This window comes from Protopterus annectens, chromosome 6.part0 (assembly GCF_019279795.1).
Source record: "Protopterus annectens isolate FY-2018-M chromosome 6.part0, PAN1.0, whole genome shotgun sequence".
NCBI lineage: Eukaryota > Metazoa > Chordata > Ceratodontiformes > Protopteridae > Protopterus > Protopterus annectens.
The window spans coordinates 1,035,396,383-1,035,410,724 of record NC_056737.1 but is presented as its reverse complement, the minus strand read 5'-3'; the positions used below and the strand labels follow the sequence as shown (position 1 = coordinate 1,035,410,724).

Here is a 14,342-nt window from a genome sequence, read left to right as displayed (position 1 = left end):
AAAAAAATAAAAACACAAAACTGCGTACTGCATACTACAAGAAAATTAGACTAAATCACTTATTTTTAAATGTGTACTTTGCATTTGATTTTATGGCCTGAAGAAGGGCCAGGTTTGATGTAATATTTGAATAAAAGTCAGTACATTTCAACCAGTAATTTTTAGTCATCATTACCTCAGTTTTTAACAAGTCCACACTACATCCGTTTTGCACATCTGTCCATTTATTTTTGACCAAAGAAAAAATTATCTCCACAAATGCATTTGATGTTGGTGTAGATAATACCTTAGCAATTACCAGAGATAGTGCAGTCAGCTCAGGCCCTTCTCTGAAAATCTTCAGCCACTTTTCTCCTGGAGATAAGCTTGTGGTACATAACTATTGGAGAAAGGGCTTGATTGCTAATCGTCCTGGAAAAGATTGTCTTCATCTATGTCCTGCAGATTCAGGGCAGTGGGCACACAGAGTAAGTCACTGAAAGTGAAGGGTTCAGTTAAAGATAATTTAGACAGTGTAAACAAGTAGTTGTTTTCAGTAAAGTCAGACCACTGTTGTACTTGACTAGTGTCTCCCAGAATGCAATGACGTCTCTTTTCAGTTTGTTAAAAGAAGTGCTGTCCAATGTGCTCATAAGTGCCTTAAGTTTTCCTCCAAAGAATGCACCTTCAGCTCTTGCCTGCAGTTTTTCCTTACCATTACTGAAAATGTTTCCATGGCAGTAAGTGCTATTTTTTCTAATATATTATATGTTCATTGAAATCCACGAGAACAAAACTGGGAAAGTGCAAGTAGTACAGAGGCAGTATAGGCAATGCATTCTTGCCATACTCATTAGCTGAAAAGTACTGTCATATCTGCTGGAGGGGGGAGGGTCTCATCTTCCCCCCGTGAGAGGGGAAATATGCCTGGAGGACTGGGAGATTTTTCAGTATTCTTTCAATGGCTGGCAGGAGTGACACCTTGTTGGCACATGTCTAAGAGACTCTCAAATTCAATGCCACAAAAACTCAGAGAAGTCTATCAAGTCTGTGGTCCTTGTGGCAGAACCTGAGAAATGGCTGAAAAGTTTCATCACAAATACTTTCACATCATAAGGTAGTTGTTTGCAGCAGCTTTCTTGGCTGCATTATGAATAATGTGGGCAACTCAGTTAGCCTTCTGGAGTGATGGGCACTTTTCTTTTAATCTGGTATACATGCCAGATTTCTTTCCATAGTTCACAGTGGCATTACCAACCCCATATGCCATTGTCAACAGGACACTCACGGGTTGAGCTACCTCATCCCATTGCCCACATTGTAAAGCAGTGGGACTTTAAAAGTCCTGCTTTTCAGTCGCACCGAATCGCAGTGGAAAATCCGCAAATACTTCCGTTTTTTTCCACAGAAATTTGGTTAAGTCACCAACCCGGACCTGCAGGCAGAGCTATTCCCTGTTAGGTCTGGGTGTTGTAAATTGTGCAGCAATTGGCTGCAAGTTGTGAAGGGGGTGGTGATTCAGCCGGGAACAGCCCTACAAAGGTTGCAGCTGTAGAGCTTTTTTTATTAGCATTTCTACAGCCACTAATACTACAGGACTGTGTCATGGAAACATTTTCCGTAATGGCCTCTCAAGGAAAAATTTCAGGCAAGAGCTGAAGGTGCTTTCTTTGGAGGAAACCTTAGGGCACTTTGGAGCACATTAGACAGCACTTCTTTTAACAAACTGAAAAGAGACTTCATTGTGTTCTTCTTTTAACAAACTGAAAAGAGACGTCATTGTGTTGTGGGAGACACCAGTCAAGTACTTAGAACAGTGGTTTGATTTTACTGAAAGCAACTACTTGTTTACACTGTCTAAATTATCTTTAACTGAGCCATTTGCTTTCAGTGCCTTACTCAGTGTGACCACTGCCCTGAGTCTACGGGACTTAGGTGAGGACCATCTTTTCCAGGACTATTTAGCAATCAAGCCCTTTCTCCAACAGTTATATACCACAGGCTTATCTCCAGGAGAAAAGTGGCTGAAGATTTTCAAAGAAGGGCCTGAGCTGACTGCACTGTATCTGGCAATTGCTAGGGTATTATCTATACCAACATCAAATGCGTTTGCAGAGAGAGTTTTTTCTTTGGTGAAAATTAAATGGACAGATGCGCAAAACGGATGTAGTGTGGACTTGTTAAAAGCTGAGCTAATGATGACTGTAAATTACCAGATGAAATGTAATGACTTTTATTCAAATATTGTATCAAACCAGGCCCTTCTTCAGGCCATAAAATCAAATGCAAAGTATACATTTAAAAATAAGTGATTTAGTCTAGTTTTCTTGTAGTGTGCAGTATGTAGTTTTGTGTTTTATTTTTATTTTTTGCTTTAGCTTTAATTTGCAATCAAAATACTCTTAATTATACCTGTTTAAAAAATTAGTGTGCTTGTGTTGCAGTATGTAGATTTTTTAGTTTTCTTTCAGAATAGTCATGGTTAGTCTGATATGTAGACTAGGTTTCTTGTAGTGTGCAGTATATAGTTTTGTGTTTTTATTTTTTTGCTTTAGCTTTAATTTGCAGTAAAAATACTCTTAATTATGCAGTATGTAAATTTTTTAGTTTTCTTTCAGAATAGTTATGGTTAGTCTGATATGTAGAATTTTTTTTTTACTTTTGTAAATAAAATTGTCTGTTTAATATGAGTAGTGAGTTTTTTTTTTCTTTAAAGTTTACTTGCTGTTAAAACTGAGTAATGTGTGTTTTTGCAGTAATGCTTCACTTGCTTCATCACTGAAATTGTTTGTGAGACTTCAGTATGCTGTAATAAACTTTACACTGTTCTACCAATAACTGCATCTCCTTCAACACCTCTATGGTGATGTCATGATAGGGATGTGGCCAGTGTCATATTGGCCACACCCCCATGTCCCACTTTGGCCCCTTAAAAGGTGGCAACTCTAAACTTTGGCTGGACTCAGTGGTCCCATTTAGTCCTCAAGTACATTTGTGCTAGGCTTAGAATAGCTTATGAGATTCATTACCATAGAATGGCATGATTCGACTCCCACATCCTCTCAGCAATCAAAAAAACCCACCAGAAAATCGGCCTCCTCTACAGACACAACTACTACCTTACTCCATCTTCCCGTCATACCCTTGCATCTACCTTCCTTCTCCCCTCTCTCTTGTCCAGTGCTCCCCTATTCTCCAACCTACAACTCGGACTCCGTGCTAAACTTGAGGCCTGTTACAACAAAATCTGCAAATTTGCAACCAATTCTAAGAACTCTTCCCATCACTGTCACTCCCTACACACCCTAAACTGGCTAGAACTCCACAACCACCTAAAGTACCTACAACTTACAACAGCCCACAAACTCATCTTTAAACCAGCAGAATGCCCCTCTCTTGCTAAATCTCTAACACCCTACACACGTACCCGTACCCTGAGATCCACAGGCCAAAACCTCCTGAATGTACACAAACCCATCCACCCAACTGGTAAACTACTACTATCCCACACTATAGCCAAACTATGGAACAATCTCCCCACACCACTACGTAATATACCTAACCACAACAATTTCAAATCCATGCTTCTCTCCCATCTCTCCTCCAAATGGGAATGTCCTTCACATGCTCCTACCTAAAACTCCCACATTACTAACTCCACACCTAAATCATCATTTCTTTGCCTACTTTAACTTAATTAAGAGATCTTGCTCAGAACACCTTTTCATAAATCTTTTGCATGCATGCCTCTGGCCTACCTTACTCATATTCTCAAACTTTCATTGTTTATTTTTCTTATCCATTGTACCCATAATATTGTTTTCCTCTGTGATATTGTAAATTTGTCTCTATTCGTATGTATTTGTATGTCTGTTTGGGGCTTTTCCCCTCGGGTCTCCACTGAAAAAGGTTAATTCTTACCCAGCTGGACCAACCCGATTAACAAATGCAAATAAATAAATAAATAAAATAAATAAACCTGTTCCTGGCATAGTGGAATTCCAGTTCAAGTACCATGATATCATGAAGTATTGAATTGGGTGAGTCACCTGGTATAAAACCATCCAGGGGGACCGAGTGGATTCTACATTATTGAGTAGTGAGAGTGGGAAGGCAGAAGCTGTAAGTTTTTTCTACTCCATTTTTTTTTAATCTGGATCTCAGAGTCACTTTGTGTTGACATTTCCTGAAGACGGCATAAGGCATGCCTATCTACTACAAACATTTTTTCTTCTTCCCAATTTTGTCATCAGAAAGTGCTCTGAAGTGACACAGAATCAGAAAGTAATTGAACATCTGCTCAGTATACAGTAAATACAAACAGTGGTGTATTAAACTTAATAAATATAAAGCCAGTGAAGTAATAAGCAGAAACTACACATTTTAGAATTAGAAAACCCACTTTGCATGATGATAGCATAATTACAGCAAAAGCAAATGGTAAAAAAAAAGGTTTGATAATTATCTTTAATGCCATCTTAGATTACAATTAATACCATGTTAAATAACAATTATGCTGCTGGTAATTACCAAAGTGTATTTGTAAAGCAGTACAAGGAATTGTTAGTTCACTGTGGTTTAGCCACATTGCTTCCTCCATTTTTGGTTGAGTAAAACCTTGTGCATATTGTCAGTAGAAATACTGTGACACAATCCTTTTCACAATTGTAAGTAGCATATCTCTGTCTTTGTATTAATGCTGCATATTGCGTTCAGTTTATCATAGTTCTTTGCTTTGATTTTATATCATTGTTTGCATCTTGTGTCTTATATCATTATGAACACCCAGGCTGGGCCTGAAATTGGTCGTTGATGATCAGTGTCTTACCCTAATAAACAAACAAGCATGCACAAACTTACAGACATACATAAATAACTATGTCTTGGTGTACAGGTCTTCCTCTGGCACAACAGTAATTAAACTATGTCCTCAGGGAGCGGTCCGCCCAGAGAATAAGTAGGAACTGTAACCTGAGTGCTGCTTCCTATGTACCTCTTCTTACAGGTTTAGGGAGATGGCAGGTATCAGTAATTTTTCTATCTTTTATTGGGTCCACTTCTAGGGCTACTTATTACACACTCAGCTGCTCAAACAGCATATGCAAATCCATTGCAGATGGATGTCTCAGTAAAATGTTCATTTTATAATTTATATCCTTGTTTGCCTCTCTCTTACATATATGCTTTCTTAGATTAAATGGGGTTAGAACCTACGAATGTGGGGCTGGACACACCCCTTTTGATCTGGTATATGAAACCACAGCATGCAGTGGAATGTGGGAGAATGAAAGCATTTAAGGAGAGAAGGGGTCTTTAGAAGATGAAACTCCCTTCCATTACCCACTAGAGAGTACTTTCTTGACATTGAGACTGTCTTGCAAAGCAATTTTTTTAGACCTGTAAGTAATCATCACAGGATGTGCACATGAGACATGATAACTGATGAACTCATGATAAATGAGTTTTGCCATTGCTATTTGCCATCCCAAGATGATACAGGCAGTTTTCTTAATTTCAGGATTTTAGAGGCGGGGGTGGTGGTGGTGATCAGTGCAGTTTTTTCTCCATTATTTGGTCACCGATATGTCATTGTTTGTAAGAAGTGACACGGGGATTAGGCCCTGTCATGCAGTGTGGGATTGTAAAATGCACTCAGAAAGTAGGGTGGTTTTATTGATATTTATTAGTAGAAAAATTATGCTTGCATTTACCAATAGAATGTTTTAATTTATTTTTACATCAGTCTTTGGGGATTTGGAACTTTCCAGTGCTCCTCTGTGAAGGAATATTAACTGTGATATTTTTGAATTCTAGTGTCAGGCATTATGGGGGGCAGCCACGGTGGTGCAGTGTTTAGTGTTGCTGCCTCACAGGAAGACTCTCCGGTTCGATTCTCGGCTGGGGTGCCTTCTGTGTGGAGTCTGCATGACCTCCCTGTGGTCACGTGGGTTTCCTCCGGGTGCTCCGGTTTCCTCCCACATCCCACAGATATGCTGTAGGTAGATTGGATACTCTAAACTGGCCCTAGGCATGAGTGTGTGTGTGTGTGTGTGTGTGTGTGTGTGTGTGTGTGTGTGTGTGTGTGTGTGTGTGTGTGTGTGTGTGTGTGTGTGTGTGTATGTGTGTGTGTGCCGTCCGTGGAATGTTGGGCGTCGGGCTGGCAACTCGACACCATACAAACTTCACTGTCACTCATGAGTGGACAGGTGATCCAGTGTGGCTACCCCTAACCAGGAAAAGCCGAAAGAAGAAGAGTGTCAGGCATTATGGGCTTGTGAATGTGGGTGGATGAGGAGGTGTTTGAAAGAGCTGCACACAAATTGGTCATTCACTCGGGAGAGCATGTTACTTATGAGAAGGGGAGAACTGCAGCATGTGTTGTCCTCCTCTTAAACTTAGATTGGTTACAAGCATATCTCTGTTCTTTTCTTTGCCTCTCACATTTGTCTGTGTGTGTGTCTACCGGACTGTTCAAGCTATATGTGCACTGGACTATATCTAGATCATCTAGATAGCTACAGTTAAAGTACCACTCGCAAAGCACTCCAGTGCTTCAGCCAGAATGACAAATACAGTGTATTCATTCCTTTCTGAATGCCAGTAGTGCACTACCACCCCATGGGCATCTGCTTATTGTACCCCATAACACCCTGCACCCATTCACCCCACTTGTACTTTATGCACAGATTTTAATTTATGATGTGCAGAGATGCCATTTCATAATGTCCGCATGGAAAAATGTTTTGTTTAAGTGTGAGGAACATATTTTAAAGGCGTTAACTAGCTTGTCACAAGAATGTTAGTTGTTTGTAGTTAGCACAAGTACAGTTAAAGGTGAGTAACATATATATATATATATATATATATATATATATATATATATATATATATATATATATATATATATATATATATATATATATTTACTTATGTCATATACCTTTATTGTGAGATACCACCTAAGCAGAGGAATTGCAGTGTGTCCTAAATTCACTTTCTGAGGGTGTTTTCATCTTCATTTTTTTCTAAATTCTTAGTAGAACTTAGTGGCAGTTGTGATATTTATTATCGCATTGTTTGTGCTTTGTCTACAGTAAAAAAAGCTCCTGGTGCTGATGTAACTTGCAGTTTACCCAGGCATCTCAGCAGCTTAAAGACACAGCATCCAGACACTTTCCATAAGGAGCAAAAACCGTCTGGTCAAAGTAGCATGACTAATTCTGCTGGTAGCATTAACGGAGAACCAGATGGAGCCATCCCTGCAGCATCCTCATGCAATGAGCAGCCAGTCTTTTTCAGGTACGTTTTTTTTTTTTTAAGGTATTAAGCAGGTGTTTGAGATACATCCACTCTTGTTTTGCACCATATATTGAACACATTTAAATTTTGATAAGTTACTTATTGATTCGTTACTACAGTTGTAAATTATTAAATAACTAGACTGGGGCAGTCTTCTCATTCTTTTTTAGCAGTGAAACTGTGCAACAGAAGTTACAATATAAGGGTCTATATTATATTCTCGAAAGCCGACAATATCGAAGCTGATATTGTCGACACGAGAATAGCGAAAGCGCACAACATCGAACGTGCAAACGGAAATCTCCGTAAGGGGAGATTTCCATTTACTGCAATGTAGTGCGGCTTCGGAGTTGGTATATTTAAGTAGCGGGGGGTGTGGGGGTGCAGGCCCCCCTGCTTAAACACGTTAGGGTAGTTTTTTTTTTTTTTTTTTGTTGTTGTTTTTATAAGTTCGATGTTTGAAGATATCGACCATATAGTGTTCGTTGTTTTCAACCGTCGATCTTATAATATAGACCCACTATATATATATATATATATATATATATATATATATATATATTTTTTTTTAATCTAAAGTTGTTCAGAGTATGGTCTTGGCCCCCACTGAGTGAAGCAACTGGGATGTTGACTGCTGAAAACTTAGGCACATTTTTTTTTTGTTTGTTTTTTGTGGGGGGGGGGAGGAATTTGTTTACTTTCCATTTGTTGAAATAAAAACTAAAGTCCAGCAGATGCCCATAAACTCAATAACCTGGATTTCCAGTATGATGCCAAGCTGAGCAGGCTAAGATTTGTTGTGTCCTCATAAATGTCAAATAAAAAAACAAAAATTAAAGTCAGTATTGTTATGCAAAGAGTTGTAAAAATGGTATTTTGCAAAAGCTGGGATAGCATGAATAACAAGAATAAAAATGTTTAAGGATAGAAACTGTCCAAACAGGTGAGAAGAAGGTGTATTCACATCATCAGCGGAAGCCCAACAATACATTGACCCATGAAAACAAAATATGGAGACTAGGCTGAAAGACTCTACAGCAATGGCTGATCTACCAGAAAAAAATGGACAGAATATATAGAGAAGTAATGAAAATAAGCAAATCATTACTGGAATATATCAACACTGATAAAAAAAACTTGAAGACGTCGAAAATCCCCTGACATTGGAGTATTACAGAAGCTAGGAAGTGAGCAGAAAGTGCAGCTGGCCGAATTGGAGGCTACCCAGGTGGAGATAAAGGAAAAATTAATGGTGATGGAAGATAAAAAAAAAAAAAAGGTATGAAAGTCTGAGATTCACAAATATACCAAAGAGGCTTGAGGGTAAAGGCTGCAAAAGTTTTATGGTAATCCAGCTGCTTAAATGATCAGATATACCCCAGGGTAATATACTGCTGAATGGAATACATAGAGTATGTATATGCCGGTTGAAACAATGTCTCACTTTCTGAGATCTGTTTTGGTAAAAATACAAACTTTCATCTGAAGGAACAGCTCCTTACTCTATTATGGAAAAAAAGGGAAGACTTTGCTGATATGTGAAAAAAGTGCTGTGTTGTTTGTCCACCTCAGTGTGTGGTTTATCAGATCCGATCATATCCGAGGCCAGCCCTTCATAATCTGCTACTCCAAAGATGTGCCTTCCCTCTTAACAATGCTCTGTCAGCCTGAAACTTCTTAGATTTGGTTGCTGCTCATCAGAGTCGGACACATTTACCAAAGCTCCTGTTTCTATACCTGAAAAATGACTTATTTTTGGCCCTTTTTTTTAAATTTATTTATTTATTTCTAGTGGTTGCCTCATTATCCAGGCTTCCTACTGTTTTTTTTGCCGTTTTCATAGTCTGTAGTGTTAGTTGTTTAGAGTAGTAGTTATCTTTGTATACTGTGTTGGTGCTTGAACACTGTTCCTGCCATTTTCTACACTTTCAATTTGCTTTCCTGAGGTTTAGTGTTGATGTAGTTGATATCTGATAATTTCATGTTTAGAACTCTACATAGTGTTTTCTTTGGCTTGTCTTTTTGTATATTCCTTGTGTGTTGTGTTTTTGCCATGTACAACTTGGCAGTAGTTTGATATATAAACAAGCAATGGGTAGCCCAGTGTTATCCCCTGTGCCAAGAGGCTGTGAGGGTGTGGCAATGGACAGTGCCCTTGTAACACTTTCTGGTAGCCATGTACATCCCAGGAAGATCCAGTATCCTAATGAATGATATGAGAAAGAGCTTTTTGATGACTCACGAATGTTCCTTCAGTCCATCAGTGGCAGCACACTTTTTTAGCCACTGGGGTCAGCTATGCTTGAACCTCTTTGTAATCCCCTTAAACACCCAGTGCAGCAACTTTTTTTCCTTGAGCACCCCTGAGGGGGCAGTCAGCGAAAGATGCTCTTCTGCATAGTACACCTCAGGGTGTTCTTAGTTATCAGGTTTCTGCAGAAAGCAGCCTATTGCAGACGAGCTGTAATCCTCACAGCCTACTTTTTTCCCAGACAAGTATGAGGTTCCCCTTCCTATGATCTCACTTGTTGCACCTTCCTTGTGTTCTAGATCCCATTTCAGATTTGATAGTGTGTCCTTCAGACCAGCCTCACCTGAATCTGAACACTCTCTCAGGTTGACCACTGACTCACTCTAATTCCAGTAATGGCTAGCAATCCCAGAATTTTTAAGAAGCCCTCTACCAGGAAGGTTTATGGTAGTTAACAGAAAAGTTTATATATTTGAGCCACTTCCAAGGGTTTGTATCTCTTTCTTACTCCATTGGTTGCAATTTTATATTTTCTAGAAGGGCTTTTTCATATTGGGCTCAGCTACTTACTTTGCTCTGAAGGTTCAGCTGGTGGCCATCTCATGTTTCCATGTGAGTCAAGACCATATACATTTTCATCTCTGAGATTATTTAAAGCATTTTGAAGGGTACCTTTCTGCTCAGACCTTCAGTAAAGGAATCCTATTCCTTCTTGGTAATTACTTCGTATCATACAGTCTTGAGCAGGACCATTTTGAAGCAGCTGCTGCTGTATATTTAAAGTATCCTTCGTGGAAAACACTTCAGCCAGAAGAGTTTCAGAACTTCAAGCTTTGTCCTACATTCCACCATATCTTATATTTCATAAAGGCAGAGTTTCCTTGTGTACAAATCCTTCTTTCTTGCCTAAGGTGGCATCTGATTCAAATCTGAGCCAGTCAATTTATTTGCCAGTTTTCTTTCCAAAGTTCAGTAACGAGGGTGAATATATGGTTCATTGTTTAGATCTCCATTATCAGCTGAGATTCAGTTTTGACAGGACCAAACATTTCCGGAAGTCAGGTCACCGTTTTGTGTTCTTCTGTAGAGCTAAGTTTGGGAAACCAGTTTCCAAGATAACTGTGTCCAGATGGCTGTTTTATTGCATATCTTTTATTTATACCATGAAAGCTGTATTTTTATCTAACAAGCCAAAAGCCGGCTGAGCTATAGCAGTTTCCACTTCAACTGCCTTCTCTGGTTGAGCTTCCGTAAATTACATTTGTGCAGCAGCTGTCTCCTCTAAACATCTCTGCCTTTATGTCCCATTATAAACTGGACATTCAGTCCAGATCTAGGAGGTCTACTGGCTGTACCCATTTTGCAGAATGTTCTGTCTTGATACCACCCATTGTATCTGTTTGGCAACTCAGTCTCACAGGTTGAGGCAGATGGAAAAGACATCAGATACGAAAGTTATGTACTTACCATAAACTTAGATCCATGTTACCACCTTCTGTCCATCTCAGCCATTCCTCCCTCCATTCTCCTTCCAAACTGTCACAATTATATATGTGTATCTTGGTGGATCTTGTGAGCTGGTCTGAAGTATGTTGCGGAGATCTTTTGGTCTGTTCCACAATCTCTTGTTTGGTGGACTGTATGTACAGATCAGGCATAGTAGGGCAAACTTGATCAGTGGAGATTCAGACAGGCAGAATATTATGGGAGAGGACATGGAGTTTCAGAGCTGAAGATCCTGAAGTGCTGACCTCTGATCCTATACCCCACAGGTTGTGATGAAAGAAGTAGACAACATGGATCTAGGATCATGATAAGTACTTAACTTTCTGTGTTGTCAGTCAAGGCTATTCGCTGGGAAAATATTACAAAAGAGAGTAGATTTTTGAAGAAATTTATGAAAATATTTGGTATGGAAGATGTGAATTCAGTAGTAGGAGTTAAGAGAGAATTTACATATTATTCCCCAAGGTACAAAAACTGGGTTAGACAGAGGTTATATTTCACAAAAACATGTGCATTTAATTGAAGGTTATCATATGCATCAGATCATGCATCAGTGATAACTAAAATAAAAATACGGGGTAGTGAAATGAAAATGAGATGCTGATGCCTCCCACCTAGCTATTAAAAAGAGAGGAATTTAAGGAATGGGTAGTCAGAATTATTTGGCAGTTATTAGAGAAGATAGACATTTCTTCTGAAAATATAGCTAGGGAGTGGGGTTAAATTAAAAGGGGAGCTTAAAAGTAGGGTAGAAATAAAAGAAAAAGAAATATGGTTAAGAAGTAACAAGAATCATTTAGAGCAGCAGTCTCCAACCTTTTTTTGCACCAAGGACCAGTATCAATGTAAGGCAATTTTCCACAGACCGCATAATAAAGTGCACATTTATTTATTTGACATTTGTTTAACGAGGCTGCCCAACTGGGCTAGAAGACCTGGGGAGAAAAGCTGAAAAGTACAATAAAAAGACAATTACAAAAAAAAAGCGTACATTCTGCTTAACATCATACCATTGATCTACTATGGTTGAAAGGTAAGCAAACCTAATGGCAACCTCATTAACCTTAAGTTTATAAGAGCAATATTTAAAATATGTCCCTATTATTTGGCTGTGTCCAGCATACCTCTCAACTGTACAGATTTTCGCAGAATGTCCAAATTTTTGCCTCATATCTTTGGTCTTCTTTCTCATAAAATTGTTGTTTTCTGGCAAGTCACTGGCAGATCATTGAGGATGAAGTCAGAAAATAATGACAGACAGTTGAGTTTCATACTTCAGAAAATTCATGCTAATGCAAAACCTGCATTTCTATCAACTTTCTAAGTTTGCGAGAGCAGTACTTAAAAGTGCCCCTATTTTGTGCCTTTGTACCCCCACTATTTTTGGCTTTGTCCAGATTTCTTGATCTAAGAGGGTGAGAGGTATGTGTCCAGTGGTATGGTCCAGACTTACACAGACCTCATTGCCGCTGCTGCCAGGGGTCACTCTCACTCTCTCTCCCTGTGACACACACACACAGAGTCTCTTCATGCACACATTCACTCACACACATCACTCTCACTCTTTTCCGATCTCTCACACAGTCATAGTCACTTCCTCATTCATACCTGCATTCACTCACACATCACTCTTACTCTCCCACTCACACACACACACACACACACACACACACACACACACACTTCCTCATTCATACCTGCATTCATTCACACATCACTCTCACTCTCCTGATCTCACACACACGCGCACACACACACACACACACACACACTTCTTCATTCATTCCTGCATTCATTCATACATCGCTCTCACACACACACAGCCACTTCTTCATTCATTCCTGCATTCACTCACACACCACTCTCACTCTTCCAATCTCACACACAACCACTTTTTCATTCATTCATTCCTGCATTCATTCACACATTGCTCTCACTCTCCCGATCTCACATACACACACACAGACACACACACAGACACACACACACACACACACAGACTCTTTTGCTTTCATGCACGCATTCACTCTCATACATGCATTCACTTACCTAATGGGCCTGTTGCAAGTGCTCCATGGCCTGTGGTTGGGGACCTCTGATTTAGAGGGACTGACAAAGATTAAAGTGTTGCAAAATAGGGGGAATCTCACAGAACAAGAAGATGCATCATTATAGAGAAAATAAGAGATTACCTCAGTAATATGCATGAGTTAAGAACAATTTCTGTTAAGCAACTGTTTTTTGATAATAACTCCAGGGCACAAACACTTTTAGCACAACAGCTCAGGCAACAGAAAGTAGAAAGGGGTGTCACAAAGCTTAGGGAGTCTTTAACAATGAAAATAACCAGAGAGCCTGTAGAGGTGATGGAAGTCTTTTGGACATTTTATGAAAAATATGGAAATCAACAAAAAGTACAAATGGAAATGTTTATGGTAGAATTAAATATGCCAAGGTTAGAAGTAGATGAGGCTCAATTACTAACAGGATAGAATGAGATGAGATAAAATGGTGATGTATAACAATCTACAGGAAAGTTTCCAGGAATAGATCGTATTCCTGTGGAAGTTTTGATGCTAGGAGGGTTCATAGGTTCATACTAGACTAACTACCCTTGTGGACCATTTCAAGTCTAGCCAATTATCCCATGTGAGAATCAAACCTTGCACCTTATGTCTGTAAGGTAAACACTTTAACCATTATGCCATCCAGGAAGGTTTTGTCTAATAGTATTTCAAAAGGAGGAGAATCACCAACATCCTGGAAGAAAGTGGCGGTGGCTGTAGAAGGTAAAGATCCATCAGATCCAGCTTTATGTAGGCCCATTTCGATTCTAAACCGTGATTATAAAGTAACCAAACAAACAGTCACAGCACGGAAGTAACCAAGGCTTATTCTGTTAGAAGTACTTAATATAAAACTTTCAAATATATACGTTCAAAGTACTGAAACATTAGATATCAGGATCTATTTGTTTATTAGTATGAATAACAACAACCGTGCTGTGACTGTTTGTTTGGTTATTACATATTTTTCATTCATCACAGAAGAATTTGCCTTGTGGGAGAGCAGACTCATCTTCGTTATTGTTTGTGATTATAAAGTGTTTGTCTATAATGGCTAAAAGAATGGCAAAAGTGATGCCAACAGTGATGGGTATGGATCCGTGTGTTTTTGTGGAGGGGAGCAAACATTTGGGAACATTGATAGAACAATGATGGTCCAGATGGAAGCAGAATGTAAATTTATACCACTGTTGTTGGTTGGTCTTGAAGCAAAGAAAGCATTCAACAGAGTCAGCTGGGAT

The 14,342-nt window shown here is 39.1% G+C and overlaps 1 protein-coding gene across 1 annotated transcript in view; it reads left to right on the top strand.

Moving 5' to 3' along the window:
* ATG2B (autophagy related 2B) overlaps window positions 1–14,342 on the top strand; it is a 1,825,281-nt gene that overhangs the window by 1,585,089 nt on the left and 225,850 nt on the right. Inside the window, exon 35 of the mRNA XM_044074646.1 lies at window positions 7,074–7,278. Coding sequence (XP_043930581.1) covers window positions 7,074–7,278 — 205 coding nt within the window. The remainder of the gene's footprint in view (window positions 1–7,073; window positions 7,279–14,342) is intronic.